Below are 25,369 nucleotides of genomic sequence, written 5' to 3'. Positions count from 1 at the left end.
ATCTGATGATGGAAACAGAGGTTCTTGATTGCCAGGAATCCACCTGTATCGACCGTTCGCGACGAGATTGACCATAGAGCCCGATCGTTCCAGGAGCTCCGCCTTCGCACAAGATGGGTAGCGATTGGAAGCTCTTGATCTCAGCTTCACTCTGATACCACTGGTGCGCAGATCGGATGCTATACACTCGCGTAGTGAATGCTAAAAGGTCCCCAAGAACAATAGAACTCTACTTTTTGCACAAAATTCAATGTAAAAAGCATGAACGACATGAACAAGAGACCAATTGGGTGCAATCTCCCCCCATGCCTTGTGTGAGTGCTCCACAAAGCATGTATTTTATGTATTAATCATCTTCAAGCTCAAATAATAGCCCAAATTACAAAATAGCAAGCTTTTAGCTTTTGAGTTTGCTTTAGCACAAAATAGGAATAAAGCTAACGGACAGTGCCCAAAGAGTCTGGCATGCCCAATACAATGTCCAAGTACAAATAGTATAATCGTGCACCCATGCGCATACAAAATAATAATAAATATCCAACGCCTCAATAAATAGGCGCGACAAAATATAGGTGCCATTCCTAAGGTATGCGCCCATCAAAATATAAATAATAAATCGAATACTCGCTATCCTCCAATGCTTTCCTCCGCCACTGTTGCTATCTCTACACATCAACTAAAGCATTCACAATCGTTAGTAAAATAATACAATTAAACCGACAAAAGTGAATACCTAGCAGTCTTCAGCTACATAAATAAATCAACTGGTTAGAAATCAATCCTAACCTTAATTTATTACGAGTGCGCACTCTAGACTCATAAACGTTTATTAATTTAATATGCATTTTTCGAAATCACCCGCTATGGAATCACCCATGTACACACTAAATTAATGAAACACTCGAAAATGGCAAGCGTCCCCATCAACTTCTCGCACAAAGAATCCACTTTGTGTATGAGCCCCGGTCATCAAAGTTTACGGAATCCACCGTAAAACCTCACGGAATCCACCGTGGCACGGAATCCACCATGAAATATGCCCTCCTGGCATCACATACCTATAGTAACCAAAATGAAGGAACCATGTGAAACTTATATAATGGAAAAGCGACAAAGAAAGGCATTTCCACAAGAAAACAAGAATAGAGTGAAGGATTCTCTAAAGTTTGTGCATCCTGACTTGTGTCGTAAATGCATATACAAGCCTGGAACACCATATTAGAGAATTTGGGGATTTTTCAAGTCCCAATTTTAAATAAGTGATAAATATTTGACCACTTAGCTAAATCTTGATCCATATTTGAAAGTGGGATTTGGAAAGATGGCTTATATAGTATTTAGAGTAGACTCCACCTTTAAGTAAGAAAACAAGAATTGACCATGTGGTCAAATAATAAAGATATTGGGGGTTCCCAAAGTGCATGGAATTTCCTAAATTCCCTAACATAGTATTCTGGGAGGATCATCTTATTTTATATTGATCATTGATAACTACAAGAAAGCAAGAACAAAGTGAAGGCTTCTCTAAAGTTGATCCATCTTGACTTGTGTGGTAAATACATATACAAGTCTTGGGGGGATCATCTTATTTTATATTGACCATTGACAACTATAGTAGGAAGTTTTAGACATTCTTGTTGTAGTTGTCAATGATCAACTCAAAGGAGTTTGAAGGAAGACTTTTGCAAGAGCAAAGGGATTAAGTGTCAATTGATGATGCCTCATATACCTTAGCAGAATAGCATTATTGAATGATGAAACTACACCATTGTGGAAATGGAAAGGTGCATGCTTAAGGGCAAGAAATTGCCTAACCAGCTTTGGGCAAAAGCTATTAATATTGCAGTCTACATTGTCAATTGGAGTTACACAAAAGGCAAGAAATTGCCTAACCAGTTTTGGGCAAAAGCTATTAATATTGCAGTCTACATTGTCAATTGGAGTTACACAAGGGCTTTTAAGGGAAAAACTCCTCCTGAGGTCTATTTTGGTAAGCATCTTTTAAAACTTTTGGATGTGAATATTATATACATGCTCTAAAGGATAAGAGAAACAAGTTAAAACAAAAAATCACAAAATATATATTCTTGGGATATAGTGATGATGAGCAAAAGGCTTATAAATTTTATGACCAAGTGGCAAACAATATCATAGTGAACCGTAATGTCGTGTTCAAAGAGCAGCCACATACATTAGTCACTTTATCATCCAGTGAAGATGCAATCTACTACAAACTTGTCTTAAGAGCTATTCCTACTCTCAAGGAAGAGAAACCATAATCTTCAAATGATGAGGAGAAATTTCACCAACCTACAATCATGCCACCGAAAAAGCCATTACCACAATGGGTAAAGCAGCTCTATGATCATAGTAATCTTATACCTACTAAAAGGAAAATGGACCAAGGAGGTCTTTGAGAATAGAGAATCAAAGAAAGGCTTTTCCTCACATAGTCAATATAGCCTTGATGGTGGGTGAGATTATGAGAGAAGTAAAGCAGACAAACTTGGAAGAAGCACTTGTCAATTCAACATGGAGAGCAACTATGCAAGTTGAGCATAATAGCATAATGAAGAATGATACTTGGGAGCATAATAGCATAATGAAGAAATATTTTTGGCAACAAGTGGGTCTAGAAGGTTAAGTACAAGGATGATAGAAGCTTAGAAAAGTATAAAGCCAAATTAGTTACATAGGGATTTTCACATGTTGAAGGATTTGATATTCAAGAATCATTTGCTTCAACTACTAGAATGACCACTATTTGCATAGTACTTGTAGTGGCCACTCATAAGAAATGGCCAGTTTACCAAATGCATGTTAAATGAGCATTATTGAATGGAGAACTAAAATAGGAGGTGTACATGGATCAACCACTCGAGTTTGAGGCCCCCCATTTTGAGAATAAAATTTGTATGCTAAAGAATGCATTGTATGGGCTAAAACAAGCCCCTAGAGCATGGTACTAGCAGATATATATATTTTTTTAGAGCTTGAATTTCAAAATTTGTGCCTTAGATGCTAACTTGTATGTTTATAGGGATGGTACCTTATTACACATGAGTATGAAGATATGATCCATGAAACTCAAAAGGCCTTGAGCTCTAAGTTTGAAATGATAGACTTGGACTTGTTACACTATTGTTTGGGGATTGAATTTTGCTAACAAAATCTTCGACTCTCAAAATGAATACGCTTGGGAGATCTTAAAAGCATTTGGTATGACTAAGTGTAAGGAGATAGCTACACCTATTGAGGTCAATATTAAGTTATCCATTGAGGATACATTAGCACTAGTAGACATTGAGAGGTATAGGAGATTAGTTAGAAGCCTCATTTACTTATGTAACATTAGGCTAGATTAAAAAAATTCCTATTGGTGTTTTGAGAAAGTTCTAAAATAAACCATAAGAAATTCAGTAGGAAAGCTAGGATGCAGGTGCTAAGATACTTGAAGGGAACTTTTGACTATGGTATCACATACAATTCCGAAAGAACTCTTGTGGGGAACTATGACTCAAATTGGGCAAGTGATAGTAATTCAAGGAAATCATTTTTTGGACAATTTTTATCGTTAGTTTCAAGAATATTCTCTCGGATTAGTAAGAATTAACCAACTATGGCATTGTCTTCTACTACCAAAGAAAATTATGAGACATCTTGTTTTGCTGCATGTGAAGCAGTATGGTTAAGGAGGATCCTATGGAGGGTATATGGGAGTAAAGGATGAAGATCCAACAATGCTAAGATGTGACTATTAGAATCACATCACCATTTCCAAAAATATAAACTGTAATGCACACACCAAACACATTGAGATCCAATATCACTATATACATGACTTGATCGAGGATGGGATAGTAGAGCTTGTCTAATGTCCAATGAAGGAGAATGGAGTAGATATCTTCACTAAAGCTCTTACAAAGGATCTGCTTTATATCACATGAAATTTTCACCTCCTCCATTGACACTTAAGAATCTATAATGAATTCATTGAATATGTCAAGGGTCTCTCAAAATATGAAGAAGATTCCTATAATTTAAGAATGCTTTTAAGAGCTTGAATTCTTGACCCTCACCTCTCTCCACTAGCATTACCATAAAAAGTTTCTAATGATGCCAAAAAAGAATAAGTTATGGGAACTTTCATAAACCAAGATAGTTTAAAGAAATTTAGAAACTTTAAGCTTAGAGCTTGTACATGTCAGTCTTGAAATCCACCATTCATTAATAATGTCACTAGCATTTGTCAATATTTCCTCTTTATAGCTCAAAGGGATGTGCTTTTGCATTGAAATTTATTCTCTAGCATTTTGTTTTCTTCCTCCATTACTAGGAGACTTTCTTTTAAGGACATATTCTCAATTATCCCTTCATTTTTATATTGGAGGTTCATATTCCATTTATTTAATTCTTTTTCAAAATAGAAAGGCTATATTTCTTATTCTAAAATCTTGTTGACATGCATTCAAAGGACCATCTTCACGTAATAAGGATAAATTAGCATTATTTAGTAGTCTTCTTTATGATTTTATGGGTAAGTAGATGTTTTCATTATCCTAGAGAACTTTGCTTTCCAATTCCAAAATTTGGGTAAGTAAAGAACTAAGAAAATTGGAAGGGGGATTAAGATTGTCCAAATACTCATTTTCACCCAATACTATGGACATTTGTGAGCTCCATCACTTTGTTTAGGCACCTATTATTTTATCATCATCAAAGATAGTTATATGGGTAAATAAGGATGACATGAAGGAGCTCCATCTACCCTCTCTTACTTCACTTGCCATTAAGTTTACTTGGTTTTCTTTAGTTGCAACCACACTTTGTGCTTGAAACTTTTTTGAAACACTACTTTTCATAGAAAATAGAGTATACACTTCATAAGGTGCTCTTGATAAAAGAAATGCACATCGGTTCCTAGATTATAAGTATCTGACTGAATAGAAGATGCGTGCAAATTCACTCAAAAGTGTTTGCCAAGGTCATCAATCTATACCCAGATAAACTTTTTTTTTGGTAAACTAAAGCCAAAACAAGCAAATAAAGCATAGGTTATACTCATGATCATTACAAGGACAACATAGACGTATCCAGCGAGCCTCCAATGATTCATGGAAGCTTGAATTTCTCCAGCTTTACATGTGTCACAATCATAACATAGTTGACTTGGAAGATCACTCCAATGCTTGCAATCATGTACATAGGCGTGGATCGATCTTTTCATGGTATGTTCTTGATGTAATGTTTGCCTCGGTACTCCCAAATATGTACCATTGCATTCGCTAGGAGCCTTACAACAACCCAGCTGTAAAAGTAATATAAATATTATGAATCAATTCCCTTATATTGGGTCATTCTTATTTAATCTTTTTGCATTATTCTAAGCAAGAAAGGAATTTAGAAATCAAATTAGAAAGCGATGATCACTTTACTTGCAAAAAGAGAACTAGACACTTTAACTCAATGAATCAAATTGTTAGTTTGAGTTTAATCATAATCTAGACATAAAAAGTTTTACATGTAGCATTGGAAAAAATAAGCATCTACCATAAATGTTCTCATTAAGATTTGCAAACTACTTCCCCGGAAACATTTATCACACTTTTGGCATGATGATATTATTATATCTAGTTACCAAAATATTGCTATGCTAGCCACAAGAAGGATAGGTTTTGGAAGCCCAAAATGAAGATTCCCGTTGCATATTGTTTCTATATCAATTGATACTCATATGTTACATGTTTGGTACCACTTTATGATTACACATCTTTCATGAGATCATGAACTTCAAGCTCATAGGTATCTTTATTTCCAATACCCCTTATATTCTAATAGGAAATGCATTTAGTCCTTGGTGATGAACTTTTCTACCTCTATGTCTATTCAAGATTTTCTATTGTTTTCAATACCCTTTACGTACCTATCTCTCTAGCTACTCTAATGGGATGCATTTAGTTCATGATGATGACCTTTTCTACATCTATGGCTATTCAAGGTGCTTTATCAAGCCCTTAATACATATATTGAAAGGAATGGCCATTGGAAGGAGGCTCATTTGGTGTGCTCTTAAATCCATGCAACATGATTGGTATTTGAAACTACTTTTTTTATATGTGTTCAAGATTCTCGATATCTTTTCACTTTGGCTTATAGTTGTACCTATATTAGCTTGAAATTTATATTCCTTCCACAGTGGCAACATTCCATGGATTTACCATTCTAGGTCTTCTTCCTTTCCCTACCTTAGGATCATAATAGTATGTAATATTATTAGTAGTAGTAGCAAGTTTTACCATTCTAGGCCTTCTTCCTCTCCCTACCTTAGTGTAGTACTAGTATGTAATAGTACTAATAGTAGTAGCCACTATACACAACTTTTCTCCCTTTTTGTTGTGTGACCTCTCTATAGATTTGATACTTTTGTCTTTTTTTCTTATGACCCTTGCATGTGAGGAGCTTGTTAAATGATTCAAATCTACTCTTGATATGCAATCCAATTTGTTTCTTTAAAGCTTCTTATGACTTGGCTAATGCCTCTTGTAGTTCTTTCAAAATTTTGGCTCACTCGTAACTAGTATTTTTTGCAAGGCTCTATTTACTCGATATCTCAAATGCTACACATACAAATTGGAGACAAAACTTTTTCTTTTGAAAATGGTGGCGTGTTATCTTCTTTTAGTTTTGTCTTATTTCTATTCTCTAGCTAGGTAGATATTGAATCTAATGCCTTTATGGATGCTCTTTAATTAAAAGGAATATAGAAATCATTTCTCCTCTTTCCTTTCTACTTGATAGTAACCATATCAAATTGGTTATCAAATGATAATTTAACACCTTTATGTTTTTGCTAGTATGGCTATTCTTTCCTATTTGGCTAAAGAGTGAAAAGTTTTTGTTTTCCTTGTTATTTTAGCTTTGAGAGTTGTCTTGCCAATGGGAAGTTAAAATATTAGACATTGAAAAGGGATCTTTCTTCATGACTCATTTATGCAACACAAAGGTGATGAATATATAATCAATAGTAGCCACATGCCCATCCTTGGAAATGGTATTCATTTTTTGATCTATTAAGGATTCTCATCAAGGATCTTTGTGTTGTTATCTTTAATTTCTCATCCACCAATTTCTTGTTCATTTAGTTGACTATCGTAAGCAAATGATAGTGAAGAACTATTGCAAAATCTTAGTTTTGCATCATTGAGTTGTGAAAGTAGGAATGGAAAGAGTTACAATGGGTGAGCATGTTTGAAATTTTCCATCCAAGCAAGCAATAATAATGCTATATACGAAATGAGAACTTTGTAATTCCTAAGCTATTCTATAAGTCTTCATTTATTAGCATGTAGAAAATGAATGGCTCTAGGAGGGAGGCACTGCTCTCTTCCTTAATGCGAGGGTAGAAACCAACCTTTCAATGGAGGCTCAAATGGGTAATTGTTACATTTTCCTAGTTCTTTCCTTCCCATGTATTTTACATTAAAGTTCCAAAAATCTCCCAAGGGAAAGGCACCGTCGTGTTACAAGAAGCATAAGCACTACTTTAGAAAGAATAACAAGCATTTCTTGAAACTTTAATTCAAATGAGAAAAAGATATCCCTCTCTCCAAGCTTCAAATATGGAAGATGTTAGACAAAAGTGTCTATTGGGATATGCATACCCATGGCTCAACTTGGCTCTTTGGACATTAATCAAGGCCAAGTATAACATGAAGGATAGAATGGTCAAAAGATCAAACATATCAATGCTCTATCCCATAGGTAGGAGGAAGGAGGAAACTATGCATGACCTCCCCTAGTCATGTGTGAAATTCACGTAATGGTGGAATTGAGTGAGCAAGCTACTTAAGTACATTGACCTCCTTCATGGAGCCATCACAAAGGAGTTCCCGTGTGAACAACCCTTTTTGATGCCTCATCTTTAGAGGCATAGTTATCAAGTTCATCTGGTTATGGAAAGTAAGGCTTTATTTTGGGGGGATCCCTTTTGCAAACCATTGGACCATTTTTGGAGTCTTAAGGATGGGCTCCTCATAGCTTTTAGAGGTCTTAGTAAGAAGCTTCAAGCTTATAAAGTTGGTTTTAAGGTGCTTCACACATTTGTTTTGTCCTATGACTTTGGTCTTTTGGGTTACCATGATACCATCTTTGATTGATGCTGTAGATATTATGTCAATAATATTAAATTACCATTGTAAAAAAGAATCCACTACTACATCGATTTATGATATTGTGATAATCACTAGATTTGGATTCCCATTGAACTAGGGAATTCCCAAATAATTGATTTTCCAAGAAGCAAAAATGATTGAGTTTATTGGGAAATCTGCATGCCATTATCTCTCACTCTCTTGTTCTCTCCACAAGTGCTCACCTTTTTCCTCATGACCACCTCCATCCACCATAACTTCCCACTCACATCTATTTTTCTCACATTTATTAACAACCATGATTTCTTTCTTGGTAATAGGTGAATGGCCTCCTTCTCTATCCTCTTTTTCTTTCTCAGTCTCAACCTATATATCACCTTGCTAATTGAGGCATTTGCTTAGAGCCCATACATTTAGCAAACCCTCTACTTTTTTGCAATAAAAAGGCATAGAGAAAATGGATAGTCTCAATTCGAGACTTAAATGTGAAGAATCATCATTATTTCTATTTACAACAAGCAAAGCATTGGTTAGATTTGCGACTTAATTTTATGCACAAGATTTGTGATGGTCTTTTTTGTTAAGTGCTATCACTAAATTTTGGTCCTCGACCTTCCATTTGGTGATAGGGTATTTGATTGCATGCTTTCCTTGGCAACTTCCTCATGAAAAGGCTTGAAAGTCAAGCACTTGCATGAAGGTCTCTATGGCATGTAAGATTAGGAGAAAGGATTGACCAATCTATTTTGGGACATATGTAAGGTTGAATAATTATAGATGTAAGCATTGGAATTCCCAACAAGTGAGTTGATAGGGCATCTTAGCTAAAGCTATGTATTTTGGAACTTGACTCTAACATGGACATAAGCATTAGGACTCCCAACAAGTGAGTTGATAGGGGTGTCTCAACTTAGGCTATGTATTTTGCAACTTGACTCTCTCATTTTTGTGAATAGTAATTTTGCAAACATTAGAGTAATATAGAAATGCTTGTGTCTATTAGGATAAGCCACATGACATTCCTAGTTAGAGGTTAAAAATAGATCCTTTGGGATTCTTGGTTCTTTGGCTCATTATTGTGAAATATAAACTTAGCTTTTTCCCAAGGAAAAGTAGACCTAGGGGTTGTGGAATGCCCAAAATTTTGTAATCAATAGGAATTTTATATTCTATATTTTAGATATTTTTTAATTACAAAATGAACAAATGTGTGCTAAGAAAAAAGGTAACATATCAAGCTATGTCCCATGGAATGTATGTCAAAGCCATGAAATGTATGGCAAAGCCAAGAAAATGTACAAAAAATGAGATTAAAAGGTAGAGACCTCAAGTACATCCAATATGTTCTCATTTATGCATATCTACCACATGCTATGCAAAGAATACACATATTAAGAAGTAAGTTCAAAGATACTCCAATAATTGAAAATCTAAGGCAAGTCATCTAAGAACATTGCCAAAGAAAAAACATGTATCAATTGTGTCAAAGGGTTGCTTTTTATGCCAATAGCCACAACAAATTTGCTTCTCAAGATGTACCTACTCATTCTAGGAAGTATCCTCATTATGTTCTATGTCTAGGCATCATGTTATACATTCATACAATTTGCCAACAATGATGGTGGATATTCACATTTTTATATGCAATCTCATGTTTATGTTCCACATATTAATAGCTACTATTGCAAGCCCCAATGTTTTCCTCTTCTAATTAAAATAATTGGAATCACAACTAGAGAGATTTGACGGGTGATTCTAGGGGATGAGAAATTTCAACCAATGCCATGGTGGAAATTATTGATGTTAAGACTTCAAATCATCCTTATGTTGTATGTCTAGGTATCATGCCATGTATTCATAGCATTTTTTCCAAGAATGATAATACTAGAATTTCATATAGTTACATACAACTTCATGTTTATCTTCCACATATGGTAAACCACAGCTTAACACATATGATGTAGCCTATGTGGTAAGCCCCAAACTTTACCTACCTTTTCCTCTTAGGATGATAGCAATTAGAACCAAACCTTATATCACATGTTGTTATGTTTTCCTCTATAGCAATAGCACTCTTAGAATATCAAAAAACTTTTCAATGTTAGGTAATCATTATGATTTGGGGGTTTAAAAATGATATTTCTTGTGTGATATGTCTAGGGAACCATATGTTTAGCTAAAAAAGAAAACTTTTGCTGAAAAGAAAAACATAGATCACTACCATAATGTACTATCACATGTTTAGAAGGATGGGAACAAAAGAAAGTAGAGGGTGGCCAAGGGTAGCCTAATGATGAAAGTAGGTGGTAGTAGCTTGGAGCAAAAAGAAAACAATGTATTTGGTTGAAAATAAGAAACCCACAATATTTGGATCACTCTCACTCAAGGGGCAAGCTATAAAAGAGGACAATGGAATATGTGCCTATTATGGGTGTTGTAGGCATGAACAATGTATTCGGTTGAAAATAAGAAACCCACAATAATTGGATCACTCACACTCAAGGATGAGCTATAAAAGAGGACAACAGAATATCTGCATATTATGGGTTTTGTAGGCATGAACATCGAAAAAAATACGCAAGAAGGCATGATAATAGTATTTATAGCAAAGTCCTAGAAATCCACATCTCAAACATGAAACAAGTTGTCAACTATGATACAACTCCATTGCCTAGCAAAAAATCTATTGGCCCTTTCTTACACATAGACCCCATTTGCTAGAAAGTCTAGCCAAAACTTAAAGGGAGTAAATATGGCAAAAAAAAGTGAACATGAAATAATAGACACTTGCAACATGTCAAAGCCTGCAAATGAGCAACTCTTAGGGAAACGTGAACAAGATCATCATGTAAGACCATGGAAAGTAGAGATGGAGGAGTTGCAAGTGTTGATGTAGAGGCTCCAAGCTGACCTAATACTTCAAAAGGCCATTCAAATGCTAGCTTGAAACATTACACCTAAAACATTACCACAATACATTAATAAGTTATCTAACTAGATGAATTACATAATTGTACCTTGAAAACATTAGGGGAACCAAGCAAGTCACCTTTCAAGGTGTACTTTTGGCTTGGTGCACATATGCATTTACCTATGATTATGAAAGATAATGTTGATAACCTATTACTAGGCCTCAATATTATTGTTTCTTAGTCTCCTTAGACATTTTCACTCTACACACATGCTTCCTCTTTCCAATTAGTTACATACATATATGGTCATTCCTCTCTAAGTATAGCTTGAGGTAGAACCCAATTAGAATTTTACTCACATGTGTTTGCCCAATGGCTCTAAAAGGGTATTTGTCAATGTGTTTATAGCATGAATTGGTAAATTTTGGTTGGCTTGTCATAGTTTTAGAGCATGTTGAAGGTACTTCTTGATAGCCTTCAAGAATCTATGGGCTCTTGGGAATGCTACTAGCTATGGTCATAATATTTTTGCCATTAGGCACGAGTTAGCTAGCTAGTGTTTTTCGGAACCACTCCTACCACACATCAAAATGAGTGTGTGCAAAAGTTGTAATAAGTAGCTATTTGCCACACCTCATGTAACAATATACCAACTTTGCTATTCATTTGGTGCTTCCATTTTCTATGGAATTTTATTAACAAAAATACTAACACAATAGATAGGACCTTGAATTCTTGTGACACATTGGGCATTCTATTCTTTTAGTGATATTTAATACATTTGTAACTTAGAGAGGGATGTAGAAAACAAAGAGAGCTAATTACCCCTATGATTATAGGCGTATCCATAGCCAACAAAATTAGATTAGCCATATGGTGTTGATTTACCCCTATAATTATGGATATGTTCATACTAAAAAATAGTAGATTAAATATATGATGCTCAAAATGTCATCTTATTGGTGACACCTAGATTAGTAACTCTAAAATGCGTGTCTACCTCTTTTGGCCTTGAATGGAAGTTTACACACAACAATGACATACATGAGAGGGGGTGTCCAACACAATGATGACTAATTATTCTATGAACTTATATGTTTCATTATTGAAAAGGGAGAGTAGACATGTAGAGTGGATATGTGGTGTTGAAAATATTGGTTATGATACTTGGATTGGTAGCTCCTAAAGGCTAACTACTTGAATTAGTCATTTAATGGAAGTTTGGACACACTAATGGAATAATAAAAGATTTCCATCCAGACATAGGTTTGCCTATACTTATTACTCTAGGATGGATAATAATAGATTATCCATCCATACTTAGGATTGTTTGTGCTTATTATTGTAGGAGGTTTGTTTGCGCTCATTAGTCTAGCAAGTTAATGTGTGACTCTTTGTTTAGTAGAACTTGTGGCATGCTTTGGGGCATTTTGATTCCATTAAATTTTAAACATGATTGAGTTTCCTTTAAGAAATAGATTAAAACCAACAAAGTTTTTAACACTGGAAAATTGGGTTACCTGGACTGGGCTTAGACTAGAGAGATCAGTATAAAAGATCGAGCCATTGTTGAGGAAAGCAGGAAAGATGCCATTTCCACATATGTGAGGTGATTGTTGTAAGCAAGCTTTTACTTGAGCCCAATACTGTGGATTCTCCACCCTATGCCTCATCCACTTGGGGTATTGCTTCAACCTAAATTCTTTATATGGTGGGCCTTGTTGTGTGATTGTCCTCCCCAAATCTTGGTTTGTGATCTCAAGTGCAAATATCGCCAAGCAAAAGAGCAAGGTGACAAGGCAAAACAACACTAACAAGTGAATCCATGCCATCTTCTTTTTGAAAATGGCAGCCAAAAGGCCCACAAGGGATACGATTAGTAATAGGACACCAAGAATGATGATGGGTCTATGAAGGAATGTAGCACAATCATCCCTGTACTTGCTTCTAAGCCATATGCCAGTGCCCAATATTGGTACAGAAAGAATTACTCCAATAGCATTCTGCATAATAAGGAACACTCTTTTGAGGTGCATTCCCTCCTCATTGGCACGATTTCTCGCAAAATCCTCCACTTCCTCAACCATGGTGTAGATAAATGATGGATTGGAAGCGTTTGTAGCACTACTAAAGTGGTGAATTGAGGACACCCATGGTTTTATGATCTTTCAAAGTAAGAAAGGTGTAGTTATGGTCGACACACTTTGAGAAGGACCACGGCGAAGCCCATTATGAAGCGGGGAGCATGGAGGGTAATGAGATTTGGGGGAAGAAGAAGAGGACGAATGTGAGGGATTGATGGGGTGCGTTGTGTATATGGGTTACTAAGGTCCATAGAGCGAGCGATGGCAGAGATCGCCCACAATGTGAGCGAGAGAGAGAGAGAGAGAGAGAGGCTAATTAGGCATATCGCCCACAATGAGAGAGAGAGAGAGAGAGAGAGAGAGGCTAATTAGGCATGGTGCCTGATCGCTTAAGCAAGAATTCGGGAATAAACCTTGACAAGGATCACACGCTATCCCATATCAACATGTCTCCACCACACAAGCTCAAGACCCCCCCCCCCCCCCTTTTCTTTCTTTTTGTTAAAGAAGCCAAGTTACCACACACAAGGAGACTCCTAACGTGATGCTTCACTCCCCATTCTTTTCCCTTCCTCCCATTGTATTCTTCGGGAACCATCCAAAGTATTAACTACCTCCATGCTCCAAATCCTAGCCAAACAAACCTTTCTTTTGGCTTAGCACTATCTTGGAAAGCGTTGTCTCACCTTATCACCACACAGAGCCGATGCCCCGGCTAGATTTAAGGATTTCCCATTAGATGTCGACCTGTAAGGCTTCAGCTTGCAAATACAAACTATGGAAGAGTGTAAATCTCTAAAAATTGTATGCCAAATTTTCTTGATTTCCCAAGTTACAATAAGTCCAATGGGATTTGTGTATGTCTCTCAATAAAAATTTTCCCCAACACTATGGCTGAGGCTGTAGGCACCTATAGGCCAATAAAGAAGTGAAGTTGCCCACTTATCATGCCAACCAATTTGTAGTTACACATGCATATGCTCGCACACATGCGCGCGCATGCACACACAAACACACACACACACACACACACACACTCTCTCTCTCTCTCTCTCTCTCTCTCTCTCTCTCTCTCTCTCTCTCTCTCTCTCTCTCTCTCTCTCTCTCTCTCTCTCTCTCTCTCTCTCTCTCTCTCTCTCTCTCTCTTGTGGTAGCATTTATAATTTAACTCTCAATTCTTACATCAACATATAAAACATCTAGCACACTCTCCCTTTATGGGATTCACACAAACACACCTTCGCCCATACAATTCTTACATCAACATATAAGGCTTCTAGCACGCTCTCCCTCTATGGGATTCACACAAACACACACCTTCACCCATACACACAATGTAACCATCCAAAATGGAACATACATAAAAGTCATAGTAAACAAAAACACAAAAACATATAACATTTTGTCGATACTACTAGTTCACAAAAGTTAAAGCTTGCTTTAATAAAGTAAAAAATAACAATCCCATTTATGCCTTCTAAATGATTGCAATGAGGACCATCTCCCTTCTTAATCCAACCAAAGATGAATTTAATGCACATATGTCATTGCATTTTATTACATTATTAGAATTCAAACCAACATTGAAGAAGAGTTACAAGTTGTTATAACTTAAAATGCACCACAAGGAGAATATTTGATATAAATAGAATGGCATTCAACCCCAAGCATAATCTAGTGTATCTACCAAGGAATTTACTTAAACATAACTAAGAAAACAAAAAGGTCTAGCAAAGAAAGAGTGATTGCTATAATAAGCTATTCTTTTACAATAGCAAAATAAATAATTTATGTGTGTGTGTGTGTGTGTGTGTGTTGCATAGCCCAATAATATGCCACTAGGATTTTGATTTCAAAGGTAGGCTCAATTCTCACTTTTATTCTTCTACATGATTGTGGAGAAGTAGGGATTGAAATCTAGACCTTCTCATTAATGTGCATACACCCTAAAATGATGGCTCTCTCTCTCTCTCTCTCTCTCTCTCTCTCTCTCTCTCTCTCTCTCTCTCTCTCTCTCTCTCTCTCTCTCTCTCTCTCTCTCTCTCATGTGTTTGTGTGTGTGCACATGCATGCGCATAGTGGTGAATATTCTTCTTGCATGGGTGGACATTCTACTCGACAAGGGAACAAATTTCTCCATTTTTTGTGGGCAAGGAACAATATATATTTCAAATTGTTAGGGCAACTATTGTCATGGTAGTTGATTAGCTTTCAAGTTATTACTAATCAAGTTGGCTAGTTAATTCACTCGTATATTTACAGCGATATATCTCAGTCCAATGGTAACTCCCTTCAACTTTTTAAAGATTAATAAACTTCTATAAAGATCGCACAATCCTGCTGCAACAGCATCCATAGGATTTCTCTTCCTATTTCGTAAACAATCATTCCAAGAATCTTGCTATTGAGATTTCCAATGAATTATCTCCCATTTAAAAAAACAGATTTTCCCTTGACTATTTCAAGATGATTGTTTAGGCTATCCCAAATGTTGGCCTCTCTTTCTTGCAAACCGCAAGGCTAAAAGATGGATTGAACCGAACTTTAAGGGGAAAAAATCATCTCTAGTATCTAGTTATGGTATGCAATTTAGATCTTTATCCTCCTTTTATCATGATCAGCTTCCATTAGCCATAATTAAAGGTATACAAAAATTAAAAATATAGAAATTCAATGAAAATAGATACTCTAGGCTCAACATGTATTGAAATTTCATTCCAATATTAGGCATGGAGAAAATATGTACTCTATACTTTGAGAAAGTATTTGAAGAAGATGTCATTTAAATCAAAATACTCAGTTACATAGATCATAATCCCTAGGAGAGATTGTCCATGCCTAAATAAGAGAAGGGTCTACTGCTACTTGTATCCATACAAAAGAAGAAGGTGAGAACCTTGGCTTCTAATGCATATTCTAGGTATCGTTATAGGACCTAGTGTCATGCTACTACGCGAATACAATATGAAAAACCTTGGAGTGCATCATCATTTGGGTTTCTTATTGATCTAGAGAGTCAATGCCATATTAGTCCATTAGTATCAGTGTCCATAGTATGGATGGTTCAAAAATACGGGATTTTTAGACAATTTTAGCCTATTTGTGATATTTTGGATATTATTACTTGTAAATATCCTAAAAAGGCATAGAAAACTTCTAAAACAGGGTGACATGCAAAAAGCAAGTTACTTTTCAACCAGATTGGGAGATCTCATGTAAAAAGAAAGGCTCCTGAATTTGTGTAGGCACGATTGCAGTTTTAGGATAAACATCACTCTGAATGGGAAAAATAAGAAAGAGCAATCCAGGAGAATTTTGAGCAAGTGTCCTGTGGTTTTACCCTCCTTTTGGATCCAATGGAACCATTTGATTTGCCGCCTGAGCAACAAAGAAGAAGCTACTATTTGGTGCATGCTTTTGGTCTACCAGGGAGCTCCATGAGATCTAATGCTTGGAGATTGCTTCCAAGTAGTCCCATACAAGGATTTTGTTTATCTTCTAAGGTTCTAGCAAGACATAGTGCTTGGAATCATTGAGCTTTGTCTTTGTCTTGTGTACCTCATACTTGTTCTTTTTCTTCTCTTCTATCTCCTATTCTCTATTTCATTCTCTCTCTGATCCCCGGTGGATACGACCTTTCAACTGAAACCCCTCCAACACCAATTGTCATCCCAAGTGCACCTATAATGATGCTAGAAAAGCTAAACCTCAAGGACATATATGTATTTAAATATCTTATCTTATGAACCTTCACCACTGAGGTAACAAAAAGGTCCAAAGAGTTATACTAGTTTAACTACTAGAGCACTTTAAAATGAACCTTATCATAAGACATTTAAAAAGTATACATAAACTAAATTTCAATGATCAATGCTTTTAAAATAATGAAATATTCTTGCTACGTAAACATTTTATAGTTGAGAAAGAGTATATAATGCTCATCAACTTTAGTATTTACATCAAAGTAGAGTATGGAATGAAATTCATAACCAAGTAAAAAGTAAAGGACTATTTATGTTGGTAATAGTAGCCATCACACAAGTAACAACTAAATTTACTCCCACACAAGTATCCATTAAATGTTGAATTATGTTTATGTCACCTAGGCAAGCAATCTAATGTCATAAAAAGTTTTGCAATCTATTTGATACACATATTCCCATATAACTTCAATCATTTTCATAATGCTTCTATAATATTATACTAGCATTTTATGCATGCTTCATGAGTATAGAATGCTAGGCTACTTTGTGGTAGCTTCATGTGAAGTAGTCGCAAAGCAAAAAGTGATGTTGTTGTGCAGCGCCTAATAATCCATTTCTCCTCCTCTCTCCTCTTTCCCCTCTCTGTCCATTTCTCCTCCTTCTCTCTCCTCTTTCCACTCTCTATTCCTAATTTGTTTCCTCTGTGTGTGTGTGTGTGTGTCCCCCAATTTTCTATGTTTAGACTTTTTGTCCCCCTTTCTCTGTCTCCCCCCCAATTCTCTCTATAGATTCTCTCTCCACCTTTTTTATGCTATTTTCTATCATCTCCTTGTTCCCTCTCTCTCTCTCTCTCTCTCTCTCTCTCTCTCTCTCTCTCTCTCTCTCTCTATAAATTTATAGAATTTGTAATGGAGAATGCTAGACATATATACAATCGCATGCTTACTTCGTGTAATGTTTAGAAATTGTTCTCTCTCTGTCTCTCTCTCTCATCAAACTCAAAACTAAAAGTAATTTATAAAAATTGCAATATAGAATGCCAAACATATAAATAATCTCCTTTATGCACCAAACTTATAAACTTAATAGATATCCTTGCTTCAGATATATCTAGAAATAACAATTCCCTCTCCCTCTCTCTTTCTCTCTTTGCTCCCCATTCTCTATTTCTAGATTTTTTTACCCCTCTCTTTCTATCTCTCCCCCCAATTCTCTCTATAAATCCTCTCTCTCTCTCTCTCTCTCTCTCTCTCTCTCTCTCTCTCTCTCTCTCTCTCTCTCTCTCTCTCTCTCTCTCTCTCTCTCTCTCTCTCTCTCTCTCTCTCTCTCTCTCTCAATTTGTAATAGAGAATGTGAAATACACATATAATCTCATACTTGCTTCGTGTGATCTTTAGAAACTGTTTCCTCTCTCTCTCTCTCTCTCTCTCTCTCTCTCGCATCAATCTCAAAACTAAAAGTAATTTATAAAATGTGCAACATAGAATGATAGACATATAAACAATCTCTTTTATGCACCAAACTTACAAACTTCCGAGATATCCTTACTAAGAGCTGATTTTAGAGGCAATTTTTGAAGTAGGAAAGAGCTCGGGGATGCTGTAAAAGACCAAATTTTCATGCAAAATGAAACGATTGTAGATTGATGAGCTGGATTTTTCCTAGATGGAGTTCGATGCCATGAACCCAACACAAGTATCAGTTTGTTGATCGAAGTGTGTTTGACCCCTCATTTAATCCCTGCAAGGTTTCACGTTATGAAGCAACTACATGATCTAGAAGTCAAAAAGTGTGTGATGATGGTCATGTTTATGTATTTCAATGTCACGAAGCCAACATCTAGGAAGATCTCAAATTCGAGCGTGTTTGGTTCCTCAAAAGTAGAAAAACCACTTGGATTGAAGTGTGAACAAGAAAAAGTGAATTAGTTTTTTGTAAAACAAAGCTTAAAGCTTAATGAAGCTTTAGGATCTCAAAAGGTATGACTAATCAAACCGTGGGGGGTGGGGTGGGGGGAGGGTCTTTTTTTTTGTGGCCCCAAATCCTCAAATTTTTATCATTTTTGGATCTACAATCATGTGAGGAATGCTCTTAACAATAGGCTCCATCAATTCTTGGCCCGTCATCGCTTCATAAATCATCAAAAATCTCGAGGAAGTTACTATATGTATATTCTCTACATCAGTGTGTTTAAGGCCTATTTATAAATATCCTTATCTGTGATTTTTTTCCTGAATAAAACATAGCCCTTCTCTATTCAATCTGCAAATAACACCTTTATATTACGCCCTTTTGTATATAAAAAATGTATAAAAATGGTATTTTAAAAATACATTTTTTTGAACCCACATGATGCATATATATATTCATGAGTAACTTACCCGAGTCAAAAATGATGCATCAAATCAAAAGATTTGATTTCAATATTTCTCTCTCCTCTCTCCTCTCTCCTCTTGTGGTTTGTTCTCATGGATCAATGTAAAAGAAAGGGGGATGGGCTGAGATGAATGTTTTTGGTCAAACGATGATGCGGGAGTGGAAAGAGACATGAATCAAAGTTTGACCAATCATCAATGGATGTGGAAGAGCATCAGCTAACGTCCAACATTGAAAAACGTGTATCATAATGAGCAGTTTTATGAAAAAGTATAGATTTTATTGTTTTATAATCAATTGTTGTTTGAAATGGTTAGTAATGATTGTATTTGATTACCAATCCTTTGTTTGATTAGGTATGTTAAAAGAATCATGAAAAAATTAGTCATATAATAATTCTTTGCAAAACACGCAAAACCCGAGACTAGGCTATTTAAGGAAAAATATGTGATTTTTTGGGTTTTGGTGTGCATTTGTTGTTCTTAGGGAATGAAACATGTTAAGAAAATTATTTAAGATATGTTAATTTATTCTAAACTAGAAAATTAGTAATTATATGTAATTTTCTATAAATAAGTAGGAAAACATAATGAAAAATAGAAAAACTTAGTTTTTTCACTTCATAAAAATAAGATTAATATGTGTGGACATATGATAGAGTTGAAGCATTATGTTTAGCCTCAATTCAGCCCATCTCTTTGTTAGAGGGAGTTTTTATCACTTTTAATAAATAAAAATATATAAAAAATCATGCCATACACTTATCAACATATGCAAATTTTTAAAGGGTAGGGCGTAGGGGGTTGTTGAGTGATGAAGTACATTAAATTCCAATTTTTTGTTGCACATATCATATAGGATTTTCTATTTTTTAAAATTAAAAAGGAACTAGTAGCACGAGGCAGCTCGGTGATGCCAACCCTAAGCAACGAAGCATTATTGTAGAAGAAGAAAATCATGAAAAGAATTGTTTTTGCACTTTCACATTGTTGATTTTCAATGGTTAAATTTGTTTGAGCATGATGATCATATTCACACTTGCATTGATGCACCACATGGTACTGTATCCTAGATGCATATCACTTGTTTGTATGAGTGATGACCCGATGTTGAGAGTGTGAGGTATCCCAAGCCATAGGGCTAGATATTCGATTCCTTTTGGGGTTTATTTGGTGAGTTTTATCTATCATATCCTAGATTTTTTAATCGAAAGAGTGGACTTTGTTTCAATTGTTCACGGTACATCTTGGGGCCAATCCTCGAGGTGTAGGAGAGCCATAATGGAGCCGTGGTGAACGACTGAGGGATGCTTCCTGTGTGTGTGCTACGTGGTGTATAACGCCAGCATGTTTAGGGACTCTCTTTGAGGAGTGGAAAAATAATTATTCATTGGACTACAAAATCAAATAAACGCAAAGTTCTTAGATGCTCTTGGTTGTGAGGTCGTGTGGGGTGGTTTTAGGTGAGTAGTAGAGGCCCTGGCTAGTGCCTTAGAGCTAGTTTCAGGCTTGTTTTAGGTCCTAACAGGTGGTGCATTTTTTGGGAGATGCTAATAAGTGGCGGTTTCCGAATCTTGGTCAATAGGGACCAATTTACTAGTGCACGCCAAAAGGCAATGAGATATATTTAAAATATTGTCAAGCTGCTGAACTTCAGAAGCAAGAAAGAGCTGAATGGGATAAATGGTGGGCTGAAATTATTAGAAGATATTCTCCACAAAGGAGTGGTCCAATATCCCTACAAGGATAGGGTCTTAGTAACCATAGTTCGATGCATAGTCCATCAGGAGGAGAAAGTTCTAGTAATTCCCCCCTTCCAGTCAGTCCATCCAATTTGAGTGGAGTAATAGTTCCGATCATTCAAACTCCTTTAGCGGATCCGGTTGTTACTATGGCACAACCCATTGTAATCCTAGCAAGAATGCCAAACTTGTTAGCCTTAGGGTTTCCTCTACCCATTTTTAATGGGTTAGTAGAGTAAGATGCAGAACTTCATAATTGTCGAATTCAAGATGAAGGACACTTGATGATATTCTTTAATATGACTTTGAAAGGACAAGCTATAGTATGGTATCATAGCCTAGGAGTTGGAACCATAACTACGATTGACTTCTTCCGCCTTTCAAAGAGAGTTTGCTCCTGATAGGGGAGGTCAGTATTGGCTACGTATCCTTAATGTAACACATCAAGAATCTCACGAGAATGTTCATGTCTATGCCAAGAAACTGAAGGAAGTATTCCCAAAGTTGCAAACCTATATTCCTATTCTAGCTCTGCTGCTTAGTTTCAATACTTTTTTGAATGGGGCTAGACTTTAACATTCAAGTGAAATTGAGCATTGTTGCTCTTTCCGACATTGATACAGCTATTACAAGAGTAAAGGAGATAGAATCGTGATTACAAGCAGCTTATACCTCTAGGGCAAACTAGAATCTAAGTCTAGGTGTTGGAAATACTTTGGCGTTGACGAATGGCGGTGGTCAAGGGATGCCCATGAGTCCTCCTAATGGGAGAGGAAGCATGATTCAAAATGTGGATATGTTTCCAACTCCTCCGAGTGTGACCATGTGTATGGCTAGTCAAATGGCTCCACCAAATGTTGGAAGCCAAACAATAAATCCTACCATTGTTATAGGAAACTAACAGCCAATTCCCAATCAAGTAGTTGGGCCAATGGAACCATAAGTAGACGATTGTGGCTATGAGTCAAGTGCCTCAAATGTCCTTAGCAAAGTTAAGGATATGATGAGCACTATATTGACATGATCATCAAACAATATAAACAAATAGCTATTGATGTCGATTTCCTTAAAAAGCAACAGAATTTGATAGGGAGTCGACACCTTGAAGAGGTTGGGCCCTCAAGGTTCCAGCTGTAAGTGGTGTGGTGGCCAACATTTTCCTAGGATTTGTCTAGATGTTAAATGTGATATATGCAGGAAGCTTGGCCATTGAGCTATTACTTGTTGGGGTAAGATTAGTTCTCTCTAGTAAGGAAGTAAACAACTAGGTCCAGTTAATCATCAAGCACAAGGAAATAATCTCCAGCAAGATAATGGATTGAAACAAATACTACAAAGAGGGAAAGCTATGGTAGAGGAGTTGCCTAGTGGCAATAGAGTTAGCCTTATAGAAGTTGTTTACCTCAATGGTACTAAAGCTTCTAACCTACGAGTCATTATTATGAGAGGTCAAAAGGGTAAAGAAGTTGACAGAGATATCCTAAGTGTTAACCCCGAGTCAAGATGGTGGAAAATGAAGGAAAAAGTAGAAAAATCACGGAAAAAGAGCAAAGACATGCAGGCGACCGCTAAAGCTAAGCCGGGATTAAAAACATAATTTTAAATGAAAGGCGCCTTAAAAACTTGGAAAATTCTTGTAAAAGAGCGCCAGGCTCCCTCCTGTGAAAATATATAATATTAGACAGGTGTAGGCTAAAGGCATAAGGCTAGAAGAGGGAAATGGAAAAGAGACCTCGCCACAATGTCCGGACATGTAAAAAAGGGGATAGGTGCCCATGGGATTTTAGGGTTTGTACATATAAAGTTCAAAAAGTGAATGGAAGACCATTCTTTTGGTGTGTGGCAAAAGGAGTCTTCATCTTCTTCTCTCCTTCTTGCTTGTGTGTGCTCTTGAGAGAGGGAGTGTGAGAGTGTGAGGGAGTGAGTGTGAGGGAGTGAGGGATCAAGAGGGTGAAGCTCTTCACCATCTCCTCTTCTCTTCTTTTCTTCTCTTCTCTTCTCTTCTCTTCTCTTCTCTTCTCTTCTCTTCTCTTGCCCGCACGGCTATGGAGGATGGAGCTTGGAGATGGAGGAGGCTTGAGGATGCTTGAGCTAGCATCGAGAATCATGGAGCTACCGAGGTGTGCAAGAGAGAAGGCTACTCACATTGGCATTAAGGTAAGCTCACTACACTCGTAGGATCGACGGCACGTCGGCTAGGTGAGAGATAGCCATTAGAGCTCGCTTGAAATGCTTGAAGCAATAAGCGGTCCGTGGGTCTTGGTGGTTGAGTGAAAGCTCCCACATTTTGATTCCGTTGCCGGGACCAACGGATTCAAGCTTGAGCACTTGCGCACCTCATATCGAGCATCAAAGTAGGGAGATTCATCCCCGAAATGGAGCTTGTGATAGGTAGGAAGTTTGGGTGTTTTTGATCTTCAAAGACAAGTAAGTATTTTGGGACATTTTGTGTTTTTGATGATTGGAAAACATGGATAAATTATTTCAGTTTTTTTCTTTTGATTCTTGTTGCGTTTAGAGTAGGCTAACATTAGGAAATCGCACCCGAGAGGCATAGGGTTTGCTACTGTAAAATAGGGAGAAAATTGGGGAAAACAAGTGGAAAATGGAGGAAATGCTCATTTGAATGTGTAGGAATCGCAAGGAGAGTGATCGGTAACATCCGGGTGATGTCCAGCAGGGGTATAAGTTCTTGGAGGGCAAGGAAATCCTCATTTGCAACTAGTTGAGAGTGAGAAAGAGAGAGAGAGAGAGAGAGAGAGAGAGAGAGAGAGAGAGCTTGGGTGACCCATTTCGATCGATCAGTGCGAGGAGTAATGTTGCTATCGGCGATCCCCAGCTATATAGATCTCTTCCCCATCACTCTAGTATCATTCCCGTTGAATCTTGTAGCTTGTAATAATCAATACCTTAAGATTTTTGACAATTTCATGCTTGAAAGTGCGTTCGGGTCGGTAGAATCGGACATCTGATCTAGTGTCTGATTCTCAGAATCGGATGCTTGGACAACCTTCCAATCAGACCATCCTGTCCGATCGGACCACTCGGACCAACCCGTCCGATTTTGGAAATCGGACCATAGGAAATCGAACCACCTGTCCGATCGGACGCCTCGTCCGATCGAGGTAATCAGACCCACCCCTGTCCGATTCGTAGAATCGGACCCACGAATTAGGACACTTCAGCAATCGGGCCACCCACCTGGTCCGATTGGACCACCTGTCCGATTTTCAAAAATCGGACACTTGGCCCCCGTCCGATTTTGAGAATCGGACATCTCAAAATCGAACCCACTTGGTCCGATTCTGAGAATCGGACCACTGGTAAATCGGACATCCAATTCTCAGAATCGGACACAGACCTTAGGCAAAAAAAAAAAAAAACATCAAAAATTGACCCCCACGACCGACTGGAAGCGCAACCTGCTCCAAGACAACATAGCGAATTCCTTGTAGTCAGTTCCCGACGTAGGAGTCACGACCAAGGGACAGGGAAACAGTGCTAGAGCACTCCCCAGCGACTTGACGCGTTGAGAACGGAAATCCAATCGTAGAACTTGTGATCGACCCCCGAGTGAATAGCAAGAAGCAGCGCAGACCCTAGAATCCACTAGAATGGCCAGGAGTTGAGCGATGAAGCTTATCAGGCCTGAGACGAGACAAGAGGGTGTAAGGCATATAGAGATTATTTGCCGCACTCACATTGAATTTCGCACTTGAAGTACACATAAGAAAGCTGAAAGCCTGATTGACCACAAGTGCACAAGAAACGACACACACTGAGTGATCATAAATTGAGGATTGTCTTCAATAAGTCAAGGAACTCACTCAGATAAAACCACTCAAGGAACCCACAGCAGGAGAGAACCAAGACATAGACAAACCATCAAAGCGCAGAGTAGGACCAAGCAAGGAGTGCCAACAACGTGGATTTGTCAAGTCTATTCAACCTGATCGGCAGCTTAGTGGAGCGCGAGAACTTGACCATGGCGGAAGAGAGCTCAGACCATCAGTCTAATGAGGAGCTCAATTTGAACGTATTCCCAGATGCTATTCAGCACAGCTGGTGAGCAGTTACGATGCGCACGCTCGGTACGAGCACCCTGGCAGGACAACAGACACAATCATCGCAGATCTAGAAGAGGAGAGAAGGCTATCCTGCAAAGCATTGCAGAGCATGTTAGAAGTCAAGCTCTCCAGTCTGTCCATCTTTATGTATGATCGACATCTGTGACAGCTAGTGTGCAGCTGTCTACATGTGACTACATTGAATAAGTCGGTTTAGCTAGTCGGTGACCTGACTAGAGTTAGTCAGTGAGTTAGTCAGTCTAGTTACACTTACACTAGGTTACTCTTTGTAGTGTGGATATTACTTGAGTGTTGAATAATGAAAGAGAAGAAGA

General features: G+C 37.3%; 1 protein-coding gene across 1 annotated transcript; it reads right to left on the bottom strand.

Annotated features, from left to right (window-relative positions):
• Positions 1–302: 302 nt before the first annotated feature.
• Positions 303–13,568, bottom strand: LOC148013116 (tetraspanin-7-like). Its single transcript, XM_087668065.1, has 3 exons — positions 12,583–13,568; positions 5,075–5,308; positions 303–676 (listed from the first exon to the last, which is right to left on the bottom strand). The coding sequence occupies exons 1-3, from the start codon at positions 13,147–13,149 to the stop codon at positions 416–418; spliced, it is 1,062 nt and encodes a 353-aa protein (XP_087524191.1). The 5' UTR covers positions 13,150–13,568; the 3' UTR covers positions 303–415.
• Positions 13,569–25,369: the final 11,801 nt, after the last annotated feature.

The sequence above is a fragment of the Lygodium microphyllum genome, chromosome 26, assembly GCF_053477565.2.
Source record: "Lygodium microphyllum isolate KBCC chromosome 26, Lygodium_microphyllum_v1.1.10, whole genome shotgun sequence".
NCBI classification, from domain to species: domain Eukaryota; kingdom Viridiplantae; phylum Streptophyta; class Polypodiopsida; order Schizaeales; family Lygodiaceae; genus Lygodium; species Lygodium microphyllum.
This window is presented reverse-complemented; position numbering and strand designations above follow the sequence as displayed.

Excerpts from the sequence above, each read along its gene's own strand:
- LOC148013116 (XM_087668065.1), bottom strand. The coding sequence starts at position 13,149 with ATGGTTGAGGAAGTGGAGGATTTTGCGAGAAATCGTGCCAATGAGGAG. Across the intron at positions 5,309-12,582 it reads CTAGTCTAAGCCCAGTCCAG|CTGGGTTGTTGTAAGGCTCC; the intron begins GTAACCCAATTT and ends TTACTTTTACAG. Across the intron at positions 677-5,074 it reads GATACGTCTATGTTGTCCTT|TTGATGTGTAGAGATAGCAA; the intron begins GTAATGATCATG and ends TGAATGCTTTAG.